The sequence below is a fragment of the Eriocheir sinensis genome, chromosome 43 (assembly GCF_024679095.1).
Source record: "Eriocheir sinensis breed Jianghai 21 chromosome 43, ASM2467909v1, whole genome shotgun sequence".
NCBI classification, from domain to species: Eukaryota; Metazoa; Arthropoda; class Malacostraca; order Decapoda; family Varunidae; genus Eriocheir; species Eriocheir sinensis.
In genome coordinates, this window is record NC_066551.1 from 7728777 (window position 1) to 7742656 (window position 13880).

The 13880-nt window shown below is 45.3% G+C and overlaps 1 protein-coding gene across 7 annotated transcripts in view; it reads left to right on the forward strand.

Moving 5' to 3' along the window:
- LOC127010420 (sodium-dependent dopamine transporter-like) overlaps nucleotides 1–8443 on the forward strand; it is a 71563-nt gene extending 63120 nt beyond the window's left edge. For all 7 annotated transcript variants that reach the window (XM_050884487.1, XM_050884489.1, XM_050884485.1 and 4 more), the window contains 2 exons: nucleotides 1484–1660; nucleotides 2224–8443. In XM_050884487.1, coding sequence (XP_050740444.1) covers nucleotides 1484–1660; nucleotides 2224–2343 — 297 coding nt within the window. In that variant the 3' untranslated portion in view covers nucleotides 2344–8443. The remainder of the gene's footprint in view (nucleotides 1–1483; nucleotides 1661–2223) is intronic.
- The last annotated feature ends 5437 nt before the right edge of the window (nucleotides 8444–13880 follow it).

Genomic DNA, 13880 nt, shown 5'->3' on the forward strand with positions numbered 1-13880 from the left:
TCTTTAAGCCTGATCTCCCCTTCTTTCTTTTCTCTTATTTTATTTTAATCGTTGGTTCCTTCTTTCTTTTCTCCTCATTTCCTTTTCTCTTTATATTATTCTTACATATTTCTCTTCCCTCCCGCCCTCCATTAACTCTTTTCATTCTTCCTTTCTTCTTTTACGTATTTCTTAATCTTAGTTTTTACTCCTTTATTCCTTCCTTCCTTCCTTCTTTCCTCCTCTCTTTTATTTCATATATGTCCCTTTCTTACACTTCTATGATATATCTCTTCAATTCTTACCCTCTCTCATTTTTTCCAAGTTTCTTCTTTCCTTCCGATGTATTTTCTTCGTCTGTTTCTCCCTATACAAACCCATCTTCATCGAGCTCTCTTTTCCCCCCCTCCTATTTTAATCGTCTTCATACCCTTTAACCACTATCTCCTTCCTCCTCTACCTCTCTTTCTCCCTTTACAATCCCATCTTGATCCATATATCTTCATCCCTCTCCTTCTTTATTCCTCTCCAAACCCTTAAACCAACTACTTCTTTCCCTCCTCCTCCCAACTGTCCTTTCTTCATTTTATTACTCCCTCCATCCCGTACACATCCCGCCTCTACATTGCCTCATAAGAAGAATTATTACTCTCAGCCTATAGTTCGGCCTCAGATTTATTGTAAGTGGTTGTCAAGAGAGACTTATTCCCTCTAATTCATACTTTGTTTTGATTGATTGCTGGTGTCAAGAAATTTAATTAGATCCTTTTCATTTCTTTTTAGCATTTCCTTTCTACGGTTCCCAGTTCTCCTGTCATTGTTGGGTGTAGCGAGGCTGGTTTAACTATTGGTATTAGTATTTATTAGGCCTACGTTTAGCATAGTCACACTCGAGATTCGGGTATATAGAAATAGAATCCCTAACTGCTTTTCCTCATTGATTATTACCTTGTTCTCTATTGTTGTTATTATTTATTTTGCAGCTCATTGAATCCAAACAGTAGCATAGGTCCAACTCGATCGCATTTCTCGTCTGTGATTCCCCTAATAGTGAACCTTCTCCCTTCCCCTCTGTATTATTTCCATTTCCACATAATTATTACTTGCTTAATTCGTCAACTTATTAGACTTTCTCGTATATTCAGGATTGTCTTAATTTGTTCCGTCTCTTGTGTTCATAGTGTTTACCTGTCTTGTCATCGTTTCATCGGTCTTTGCACCTGTTTACCTGTCCACCAATTTATCTGACCTTTACCCTCACCTGCCTTCGTCTCAGGTGATCATCGAGTACGTACGTCTTGGCGTGTCGTTTTATCTGTTGTTTTTTTTTTTTTTTTTTTTTAACAGCAGAGGAGGCAGTGCAAGGGCGTAAAAAAAAAGAAGAAAACAATAATGAAAAAAAGCCAGCTACTTACTGCTTGGACGTGTTTACTGTTTATACTGTTTTTCCCTCCCCTGTTTACCTGTCCACACCTGTTTTCCTGATCACCTGCCTCTGTCTCAGGTGATCATCGTGTACGGCCTCATCGCCTACAAGCCCCTCTCGGCCGACGACCCCGAGAAGTACCCGTGGTGGACAGACGTGATTGGCTGGGGCATGGCCGGCTCCTCCATGATCATGATTCCCTTCGTGGCCATCTACAAGATCATCAGGGTGCCCGGCCCCGCCTCCCTCAAGCAGGTACTGACGAAGGGCTGGCCAAGGGGAGGGGAACGCAAGGAAAATTATCATCATATGGAGAGTTATTTTTGCAGTGATGTAGATAGATCAAGTTCAAAACAAAATATATATTAAAATTGCATATGACTTTGTTCACAGAAGGAAAAAAAACATGCCTAAAAGTGTTATCAAGAGTCCCTAGAATACCTTGCTTGATATCGTGAATTAAAGTTGTTAGTGATGTGCCTTATCTTAGTGCTTAACCTCCTTAATAAAAAAAACTAACGAAGCAGGTGGTCACACTAATTGTAATAAAAAAACTCTAACGAAGCAGGTGGTCACGCTAATTGACTTTAAACTTATCAAACAACTGAACAAAATCTTTTAAGTGAATATTATGCGTGTGTATCAAAGAAATTACAACAAATATTAGCATAGGCTGTTTTCTTTTTCTTTTTACAGCAAAGGAGACAGCACAAGGGCACAAAAAAAAGGAAACAACAATAAAAAAAAAAGCCCGCTACTCGCTGCTCCAGTAAAGAATCTCGTAAGCTTTTGTTAACTGTCTCGTCGGTCCTTTGCAGCGCCTCAAGATCCTGACGACGCCGTGGCGGGACCAGCAGGTGTCTGTGGGCAACGGCGTCAGGTCGGAGGCCAACCAGATCATGCTGAACTCAGACACCCCGGCCCCTGACCAGGTGTAGGGCGCCTGCTAGACCACACTACAGCCCCACCACACTGACTCACCCTCACAACTCTATACTCTCTCTTACAAGCATGACACAGACTCACCGGCCCCTGACCAGGTGTAGGGTGCCCACAACACTACACAACACTACACTCCCACCACACTAATACACTCCCACTTCTTTAAGCTACTCCCTTACAAGCATAACTCACCTCCCCCTACACAACACCGTACAACATTACACCCCCCTTGCCCTAAACTACACCCTCGTCAAATATATGGCTTTCCACAACACCCTTCCCACATACACTCCATTATCGTGAAGCATAGAACGCCCCGCCACAGTATATCACATCACCCCAGACCACACCCGCACCTCCCCCTCAATACTATTTAATACATAGGACATCCCTCCCTCCCTCCCTCCCTCCCTCCCTCTTCGCCACATATTCTGACAAGCAGGGAACCGCGAGATGCCACAAACACCTGCTGGTCACACCTACTCGTCTCACCTGGTCATCGTCCCCTCCTCTCCCCCGTCACCCACGACCCCGCCAAGAAAGCGTGTGTGTGTGTGACCCACCCGGCGCCCAGCAGCAGCCAGGACACCACCAGAAGGAACAGGCACAGCAGCAGGAACACCACCATCACCCGGAAGGTTTTAACGGCAGTGAACGTTCTACTAACACACACCAGCTAGTCATGTCGCCGCCACCACCACTTACGTAGAACTAACCAAGTCTTGTTTTTAGTTAAGGTCTTACTGTCTTAGTCTCCGTATCCTGGCCAGCTGAGGGAAGCCTGTGTAGCCCTCGTGTGTGGATTCTCAGCTCCTCACCGCGTCTCGATGTCTCGGCCTCGTGTCTTCGTAGGTAACTAACCGGGTAACATTGGGTCGTATCAAAAGACATATCGCCCCCTAAGAACACATAATGGAAGAGGCTTTCGTAGGAGTTGTGAGCATTTCCAGGGGTAGTTTTATGACCCTGGTGGTAGTTTGACCCTTCTTCTGTACCCTGAGCCTAAAAAAAAAAAATTATTAGAACCTGATTGATCCCCCCTTTGACCTTTAGAAATAGCTGATGTGAGAAGCGAAAGTGTCTTGAAATACCAGCCATTGTGTCGTGTACCGTAGTGGACGTAGCGTAGCCGTGGCCGTGGAAGCCCTGTGTCTTGTGTAGTGTAGTCAGGGTGTAGCCGTTCATACACGTCTCTTTATCTCACTCTCTGCTTTCAAAACCCAGCTCTGTACAGCCCCAAGGAAATTACTTTCTCGTGAATTTATCCAGATTCTCTAATTATGGTTTTGCCTCTAGCGTCGTAATATTATAAAGCACTGGGTTCGTGGCGTCCGTGAAAATAGATGAAGTAAAAGACACTCGGGAGGGATAAAAAGGAGTTGAACGTGTACCGGCAAGTGAGAATCAGTTATGTTTTAGGCGTTGTTTCTTTGCAATCTCTAATTTCGGTTTTAACTCGAGCATTATAGGCTCATAGAGTACCGGGTTCGTGGCGTCCGTGAAAATAGCTGAAATAAGAGACACTCGGAAGGAATATAAAGGAGTTGAACAGTGTACCGGCAAGTGAGAATCGGTTATGTTTCGGGCGTTGTCTCTTTGCAGTCTCTAATTTCGGTTTTAACTCGAGTATTATAGGGTTATAGAGTACCGGGTTCGTGGCGTCCGTGAAAATAGCTGAAATAAGAGATGATAGGATGGAAAAAAATGGAGCTGAACTGTGTCCTTTAAAATGAGAATCGGGTACGTTATGAGGTGTTTCTGATGCTTGTCACCATCGCATCGAACACCTTAGCTTGTCATTTCGTCTTTGTATGGGATTTAGAAGAACGTAAAGGATGCGATGCCCCGTGGACCGGCCGTGGCAAAGGAAGGAGGAGGAGGGGAAAGAGGAGAAACTGAAGGATGCAAGAGGAGGAGGAGGAGTGAGAATGGAGTAAGCAAGCTCGTGGTGTGTGTGCGTGTGTGTGTGTGTGTGTGTGTGTGTGTGTGTGTGTGTGTGTGTGTGTGTGTGTGTGTGTGAGTATAAGAGGGAAAAATAGGAGAGTGACTTAAAAGTGGATGTATTTGAAGTCTTGTGTTTTTTTCTTCGAGTTTCCTTACTATTTTTACACGATTTCTCCCTCATGCAACTTTACCATTCTTTTTTGAGGGTCAGACTTTGCTCTTGATGCGGAGGGAAGTGTTGTGTAGCCCCTGTTTTACTTTCTTCAATAATAAATTTTCTTTTGTTTTTATTTTCATTATATTTTGGGTACTTGCGTTGTGCCCATTAGTAGGTCTGGATTCGGTGCGCGGATCGTCCTTCATTCCATATAGTTCCGTGTCTGAATGGGTTTGCGTGGACTGCTCGCCTCGGTGTTGTGCGACTCACCAGTAACTAAGTATAGAAGCTTCATGGTAGTCTAGTCTGCGATGTGTTTCCTTCATAAAAAAAAAAAATAGTAACTTAAAACATGTATTAGTAATGTTCCCAGGTCTGAATAGTGACATCTGTTTCCTCTCTAAAGTACGTTAAAGTGTTTTTGCGTGAAGTATATTATAGCGTAGCGTCGATGTTAGGCAATAAGGTAGTTTAGTACGATACTCGAGAGACGTTTTTGGCCCATCGTTCAGTGCGAAGCCTATGCGGAATCGAATGTTTCTTCTTAAAATCATATAGCGCCACTTTCGTCAATATCAAGTCACCCAAAGAAGGAAAGTAGAGTAAGTAAGTAAAATATAATCGTTTAAGATATGACTCGTCTCACCGTGTTCAGTTTTGCGACTTTGTGCGTGAGAAAAGTTTGCTTCTCAACGCTTGGACGGCGGCGCCAGACAGACGTACGACAGGTATCTTGCACGAAGTTCTCTTACGCACGACTTTTTTCTCTTTGTCGTAGGTCCTGTAGCGGTTCTCGAGGAGCATACACGCAGATATTACAGGCGTATGTTGATTGAAGTTCTCTGTCGTTCCTTCGTAGTTTACTGTAAGAACAAGTATTTAGCTCGTGTAGTAACCGTGTAGCAAAAAAAAAAGTGTCATTGGCCGCACTAATGTCAACACACACGAGCGATTTGTCTTGTACGTTTACCTTTCACGGTTTGGCTCACTCCTCTGCCTGACGGCGTACTTGTGGTGGAAACAACAAGTGCAGTGTTCGTTGTATTAGTCTCGTGTGTCACCTGTACATAACGCACCGTAGAAAGTCGTGTCCTTAAGGTGTAACTAGTCTTAATTGGAAAGACCCAAAGTTTAGATGATCCAGCGTATTAATGGTTAGTGTTAGGTAGGGTGAGCTTGAGAGACAGGAATGAAAGAGAGGGAACGAATGATCTGTATGGAATGAGAGAGAGAGAGAGAGAGAGAGAGAGAGAGAGAGAGAGAGAGAGAGAGAGTGAAGAGGTGTGAGTGAGGGGAAAAAAATAGCAGGATGGAATGAAAACCAAGTGGAGCGAATGAGATATGAGAGAGAGAAGAGCAAATGAGGTTAAATGAGAGGGGATAAATGACCTTGAGGGAAAGAGAGTTAGAGTGAGCTGGAATGAGAGGAAAACTGGGTGGAGTGAATGACAGATGAGTGAGAGTGAAAATGGGTTGAACTGATGTGTGAGGGGAGAGGGGAGGGAGGTGGAGTCGAGCGGCGTGCAGGTGAGCGGGGAAGGTCATTAGGTGTGTTTGATGGAGACGCTCACCTGAGGACTGCGCAGGCCGGTCCCGTGCAGTCTAGGGGGCAGTCATGATTATTATTATTATTATTATTATTATTATTATTATTATTATTATTATTATGATTATTGCATCACTGCAACTTTAGATTACAACATTATTTGCTACTATTACTACTACTACTACTACTACTACTACTACTACTACTACTACTACTTCTTCAACCACATGTCTCAGCTCTCTTTCCATGTTCGATGATAAAAATAAAAAAAAAGTTCTTGGGGTCATGTGAAGGGAGTGAGTGGTGTGTCGTGGTCACCAGTCGCTGTCGAGGGAGGGATGTTGTACCGTCGACGTCGTTTTCGCATACGCCAGTCGCTGTGCTCACCCATTTCTCATCTCCCCTTGAGTTATATTCAGTTGTAGGGGTGTTGTTCTTCGTGGGGTGTGTGCGTGTGCGTTTATGTGCGTAAGGTGTGTGTATACAGGAGGAGCGTGGGGTGTGTTGCGCCATCTTCCCCTCAGCGCCTTGCCCGATGTGTTGCTGTGTTGCATGGCGGCGCTGCTGGGCTTGAAGGGGCTGCGTCCTGGGGCTGCGTGGGGCTGGTGGTCACCGGGACACGCGGCCACGTCCTCGAATCACACGGCTCACCAAGATCACTCCGGGGCTGCTATCAGGCCTCGGGGGTCTACCAAACGGAATCCAAGTGCTTGCCTAAGTGTTGGCGGACGCTTAACAGTGCTTATTATTGTCGGAAGCGTGTAAAGTGGTAGGTAGACGTTGTGTTTAAGAGTCTATAATATATATCAGCGATTCTACGTGTCCTGTACAGTGTGGTGCCCCGCTTCCGTACCTCCCGGAGCGCCACGGCTCACGAGGAACTTGCATCCGTTGTGGAGGCGGAGAGTGGAAGGCACCGTGTTGCTTGTGTTGTTAGTGTAGCCTTGTGTACGGCGTCCGCGTCACGTTGTGTTGCCCCGCCTAAAGACCCAACAAGGCTGGCGGGAGTGTGGGCGCCTCAGCAGACCCCCTCCCGCGTACTGGTGTCTCGGGGCGCGCCAGCAGCCATTGGCGTGCCCAGGGTGCTGCTATAGGAAGTGTTCGTTGTTCGTGCGTGAGGTTGTTTGAAGTGATACCATTATATATATACAGTGTTCCACCATTGTTCTCGTTGACAGATCTTGTTTTCGGAGATATATAGCTTTATGGGAGTCACTTTCTCGTGTGGTGGGGAAGGGAGGAGATGGTGGTGGTGGTGGTGGCGCGTGGTGGTGGTGAGGCGCGGTAAATATCTGCTTCACACCATATCCCCACCACCGCCATCACCGCCGCCGCCGCCTCCCGATACCTCCACCGCAGAGCAAAGTGACGCTCGGACTCGGCCAAGCTAGCGTGTTAGTCCACTAGGTTTAGCTTCTCCTGGTACAAACAAAGCCTTTATCAGTGGACCCTCGCCGCCCCAGTGGCCGCGAGGGTCCTGCAGCAGCCATATCGAAGGAATTTGTTACGTGCCACGCCGCCACGCCGCTGCCAGCCACGCCCCCGCCACCAGGACTCACCGCCGTGCCCACGACCCCAAAAATAAATACACAAAAGAAATAAATATGTACGCTGTTAAAGTTTTCATGACATTTGGACTTTGAATATTGTGGCTCACTCCTTTGCTTGTGAAGGAATTAGGCTGTACCTGAGAGAGGCCGTGGGGGACTGGTGGCTTCCTGAAGGTGCGGGAGTCTGGCGGTAGCGTGGTGTTCTCGATGTTGTGTGGAGGCGAGTGGAGGCGCCCCTGGCCAGGCCTCGCCGCCCCTGTGTCAAGCGGGCTGGGCCTTCCCCTCCTGCCGAAGTGTAGTTAGTGTTTTTTGTGTGTGCAATTGAGTGTGTGTGTGTGTGTGTGTGTGTGTGTGTGTGTGTGTGTGTGTGTGTATTAAAATTTACTCAACTCTTCATTCCTTCTGTTTTAAGACATTTGTACAAGGACGAAAATTAGTCAAGAAAGTTGTCATTCATTTCGTTCGAACTCCAGACTCACTCAAACCATTTCATTAAGTTTAAGGGCAATGATTTACCGGATAATTTTTTTTATAGTGTTCTCTGCGTACATATTATATCAGGTTCATTTCCTTAATCCTTCGCATCCTTGTTATTCATCGTTTCCTGTACTGAAGACCTCATCAACGTTAATTTTAAACCCCATCACGGCCGTTACAAAGACTTATCATCTTCCTTTTCTCAGTTATTCCTTTATTCAGAGCTCAGAGTCAAGCAGCGTCCCCTCGTGTCCTCGTTTCCTGGGTTAGGGTAAGTGTACACGAGAAACACGGATTCTATTACCGTTAGTGTCTCATTGTTTCCAGCCTCGTCTCTCTCCCGCACATGTATAAGAGACCTCACTGTCCTGTCGGTTTACTTTCGTTTCGTGCTTGTCCGTCAAATAAACCTCACATTATTACCGGCGAGTTTTATTCTGGTCACGGGTAAGGGACACTACTGATTGGATGAGTTCTGCGACATACTACAACTGCTATTTCTCCTACTGCTACTACTGCCACTACTTATGCTCCTTCTAGTTCTGTTACCGTCACCTGTAATGCCACTGATCAACATTAACAATCGGTAACTAACAAACAAACTGAATTCCTTAAAGCATTTGTACGGAAAGCTTCGGTCGTTCCCGGAAGTGAATCAGTTAAACTAATCTAGAGATACCGTAATGCTGGGTGCCTGAGCTTTATCGACACACTCATTTTAAGATAAGTTATTAGCTGAAGAGCATTATCAGTTTGGCCAGGTAGAGGGGGAGGGGGTCTTGAGTCACACGGAACAGCTTGCAATGCCCCCTTATGTCACTCCGATAATGGGTTACACTGAGGTCACCTGAGGGTCACGGTTTGCCAAGAAGAGGTACGAAGCGTGGGTCACCTGCAGAGTACAGTCTTTGGGCGTGTATACGGGCAGGTAAATAAATCCAGGTGTGTCAATGCATGTTTTACACAAATAGAAGGAAAGTAAACATTTGTCTTCAACCAGTGGTCAAACTTTTCTAAGAGCTCCCCTTCGGTGCAATGCAGTCGGCGTGCACCCCACCCAGTTGTTTATTATGCCTTTCAGAATGGTCGATTAATGGTACCTGGGGAAACCTGAGGAAGATTACCTGTGGCAACCTGGATGTCACACTGGCCTTGTGTCGGGTTAATGGTTTGTCACCCACCACAGGCTCAAAGGACAACAGGGACGGAGATGAGCACCGCCGCCACGCGCAGCAACAGCGTATGCTTCCAGATTTATCTATCCACTCTTTCTTAACTCCTCCTCCTCCTCCTCCTCCTCCTCCTCCTCCTACCTGCTCTTATTCCTCCTCCTACCTGCTCTTATTCATCCTCTCTCTCCACCCTCCTCCTCGATGCACACACACACACACACACACACACACACACACACACACACACACACACGCACACACTTTTCTAAAACAGCACTCTCTCGACCCATCTGTAAACCTGTCGACAGTGCTAAGAGCCGTGTGCCTGACGCTTCCTGGTGTAGCTATCTCATTCTGTGCAGGGGCCCGACCACTCTGGAGTCCATAGAGACCCGCGCTTGGAAGAATCCGCGGTAACGTTGAACAGCGTATGATAATTGCATTGCGATTTTACTTTAATCTAAAAAGTGTGAAAGCCTTTCCAACATGTTCTTACCATCAAGCGACTATCATCGGTATTACTAGAAACACATGACTCACCTATTACCGAGGCAAGGGAAAGCGTCTGCCCCGGTAAGAGTTATATACAAAAGTTAGCCACCAACAATGTGCCTCCGTTTTCTGTTATGTACCTGTGCGCTGCTATAGGTAAAGTTATTGAAAGAAACTGATTGTGCATACGAAGGGAGACTCACAATGTATATTATTTTCTGTTATAAAGCAAAGACACGGGGAGTGGAGAGAGAGAGAGAGAGAGAGAGAGAGAGAGAGAGAGAGAGAGAGAGAGAGAGAGAGAGAGAGAGAGAGAGAGAGAGAGAGAGAGAGAGAGACTGATACAAGCACAGTAATAGCAGTGATGTCAACCACGATAAGCATATCAGAGACAAACCGACACCTGCACTTAATTCACTCACCTGTCTCCTCCCACCTGTCTAATCTTACCTGTTGACCCCTTACCTCCCTCACCTGTGCTCGCTTACCTTACTTTACCTTTCCCTGTCTTAATTCACCTTACCTTTCCCGAAACTGACCTCTCTTTCGGCCACCTCTTTGGATTCTTTTTTAGGAGCAGCGAGTAGCGGGCTTTTTTATTATTGTTTCCTTTTTTGTGTGCCCTTGAGCTGTCTCCTTTGTTGTAAAAAAAAAAAAATATATCACTTTACATCCAATCTCTCTTGCCCCCTTCCCCCCTTCTCCTTGTCTCCATCTATCCCAGTATCCTGTTTTCATCGTTCCCACGCCTCTGCTCTCCCTCAGTCACCACTCCCGTTCACTATCTTCCTTACTTTCAACTATCCATCTGTCAGTCTATCTAACTAATCCTTCCTCTACCACCTGTCCAACTTGCAATCCATTATCCTTCTCTACTTTCAATGATCAGCCTATCCCATCTATCTAGCCTCTCCTCTCCCCTTTCTACCACCTATTGCACTTTATTTAACATGCTTCATCTTTCTCACGTTCCTGTTCTCCCTCTTAGCGGCCACTCCCGTCCCTGCTACCTAGAGTGAAGTATCGATTATCTGCCCCGGTGCTCCTGTCTAATCATATCTTATTAGGCATCCTCCTCCTTCATCTCTTTTCCATTTCTCTTGTTTTCTTTGTAGCTATTTTTTTCGTGGGGTTTTTTTTTTAGTTCTTTAAGAGAGACTGAGGAATTGTGTACAGATTGGGAAAGACATGTTTAGATTTTTTTTCGTATTCCGCTTCTATATCCTAAATCTTATCTCTTTACGGAACCCTTCATCTTCTTTTCTCTTCTTTTCCTTATAGCTTTTTTTTACAGCTAAAGAAACAGCTCAAGGGCAACAAAAAAAGGTGTAAAAAAAGCCCGCTAATCGCTGTTCTTTCGTCTTTTAAGAGAGACAGAGGAAGTGTGTTAGATATGGGAAAGACTTGTTTAGGTTATTCTTCATACTCCTAAACCTTTCCTCAACACTACACTTCATCACCATCATCACCATCACCACCACCATCGTCACCAACCATTACCCTCTTACATGTTCTTCTAAGCTACCGATCCTTTTTGCACTGTTTTACTTCCTCTTTATCTTTTTATATCACCATTAAGACCACCACCATTCCTATCGTCACCAACCATTACCTTCTAACATGTTCTTCTAAGCTATCGATCCTTTTTACATTGTTTTACTTCCTTTTTATCATTTTTGTTTTTGTATTAACTTATGCTCTCCACCGTCTCGTCAGGTCTCCTCCATCCATCTCCTCGAAAAGTATATGCACCAACGTTGTACAGACATGATGATAGATAAAGATAAGATAAAGGAAAGTGAAGAGGGCAGTAGATTAGAACGAGGAAGGAATGACAGATGGAAGAGAGAGAGAGAGAGAGAGAGAGAGAGAGAGAGAGAGAGAGAGAGAGAGAGAGAGAGAGAGAGAATTAGCTCAAGTGAGGCTTCAGGAGAGGTTGACACACACACACACACACACACACACACACACACACACACACACACTTCAATTACAGATACACATCCATAACCAGAGAAATAAACAAAAACATACCTTATAAATTCACGTATAAGAATGAACACGTGTTTGCTTTGTGTTTACCGATCACTGACGTATTACTAAGAGGAACTTCCGTCTATGTAACTTTCTTTTGCCGTTGGAAAAAAACAGAATAGTCTAGGAAATCTGTTTATCAGCTGTCACTCATCGACGTCACATCCGCTTGATTCCATTCGTCCACCGTGAAAATACTCCTCGCTGCGCTCTCGTCCCCAGCCAATTAGAAGTAGGAAGGTGTTGGCAAGGCGTGTATGATTGTTAAAAGGAGAGGGCGATCGGAAGGTTAAGTGTTTAATCTGTTGAGAAAAGCCATAGCGTTACATCGGAATTTGTCCAAGAATGAGAGGAATTACAGCGCTCTAGATAACAACAACAAAAAAAAAAACGCAAAATGATAATAAGAGAGAATACGAAGGTTAAAAGTAAATAGAAGTGAGTTAAGAGAGGAGAATGTATACAGCACTAGTTTGTCCATGTTTTTTATATATTATTATCATTATTGTGTATTAGCATTTGCGTTGCGGACTATTTAAACATTTTTGTCGCAGTTTATTTAATAGTGAAGTGTAAACAATGAAGACTAATTCGTGATGATGATGAATGGTGATGATAGTATTGACGATTGTTTAAAGGTGGAACTGAAGTAGTGGTTGACATTAAACATTTATGGTTGCCGTGGTGGGGGTGGTGATAGAAGGGAGAGAGACGCAGTGGTATACTAATCAAGATATGTGAAGGTAATGGAAATGGTAGAGATGGGTAGCTGAAAAGTAGTAATGGTTAAGATGGTTGTGATAGAGGTAGTGTTTGTAGTTACTGTGGTGGTGATGGTGTTTGGGGGAATGGTGGTGGTGGTGGTGAGGGGGGGCTGCAAGTGGATCTCAGAGCATGGTGGAGGTGATGGTGAAGGAGGTAAAGTTTGTGTTATTAGTAAACTTTAAGATGTTTATTGATTCTTTTTTGTAGGAGCAGCGAGTAGCGGGCTTTTTTTTATTGTTTCATTTTTTTTTTGTCTCCTGTCTCCTTTGTTGTAAAAAAAAAACTTTCCACATTCCTCACCCCCATTCCTTCCCTTCCCCCTCACTCCCTCCCTTTCACTCTCTCCCTTCCTCTCACTCTTCTCCTCCTTCCCTTCCCCCTCACTCCCTCGCTTTCACTCTCTCCCTTCCTCTCACTCTTCTCCTCCTTCCATTCTTCCTCACTCCCTCGCTTTCACTCTCTCCCTTCCCCTCACTCTTCTCCTCCTTCCCTTCCCCCTCACTCCCTCCCTTTCACTCTTTCCCTTCCTCTCACTCCTCTCACCTCCTCCTTCCCTTCCTCCTCACTCCCTCCCTTTCACTCTCTCCCTTCCTCTCACTCTTCTCCTCCTTCCCCGCCTCCCTCATGCCACCTCTGCTTCCATCTTTTGCTTCGTCCATCCACCCTTCCCGCCCTTCCTTATCTATTGCATCCCACTCTTTCTCTCCATCTCTCATACCTCTTCCTTCCTCCTTTCCTCCTTTTTCTCTTCCATTCTTTTCCTCCTTTCTTTCCTTCTTCCATCCCACCCTTTCTTCCCATCTCCCATACATCTTTCTCTCTCGTCGTCCTTCCTACCTTTTCTCCTTCACTCTTTTCCTCCCTCAATGTATCAATAACAGAGATAAAGCCAGACTACACTATACGTAGGTTTGTGTGTATATGTGAGCTTTTTGTGTCATGTGCGCTTTACACACACACACACACACACACTTTCAAGCTACAGTGCATACCTATCACGCAATTTATTTACCGCTTCGTTAATTTTCTTACCTGAAGTTACACCGACGCCACGCAACACCTGTTTGGAGAGGTGTGGCAAGAGGAGGAGGAGGAAGAAGAGGAGGAAGAGGAGGAGGAGGTTGGGGGAAGATAAGTGGCCAGTTTAGCTTATCTTGATACTCGTAATTCCAACGCTGATTGATACAGGTAATATGACGCACATGATGGAAAAGCGGGACAGGTGTATGAGACTGTAGGTGTCATTTAGAGGCTTGGCGGCGAGTGTATGGTGGAGGTGTGTGACGGCGGGATGGTGGTGGTGGTGAAGGGGGTGGTAAGGGCAGGTGGTGGTGGTGGTGGTGAGGGGGGGATTGGGGTCGGGGTGTTTAAATGAGTGAATGGCTGAACGGATGAC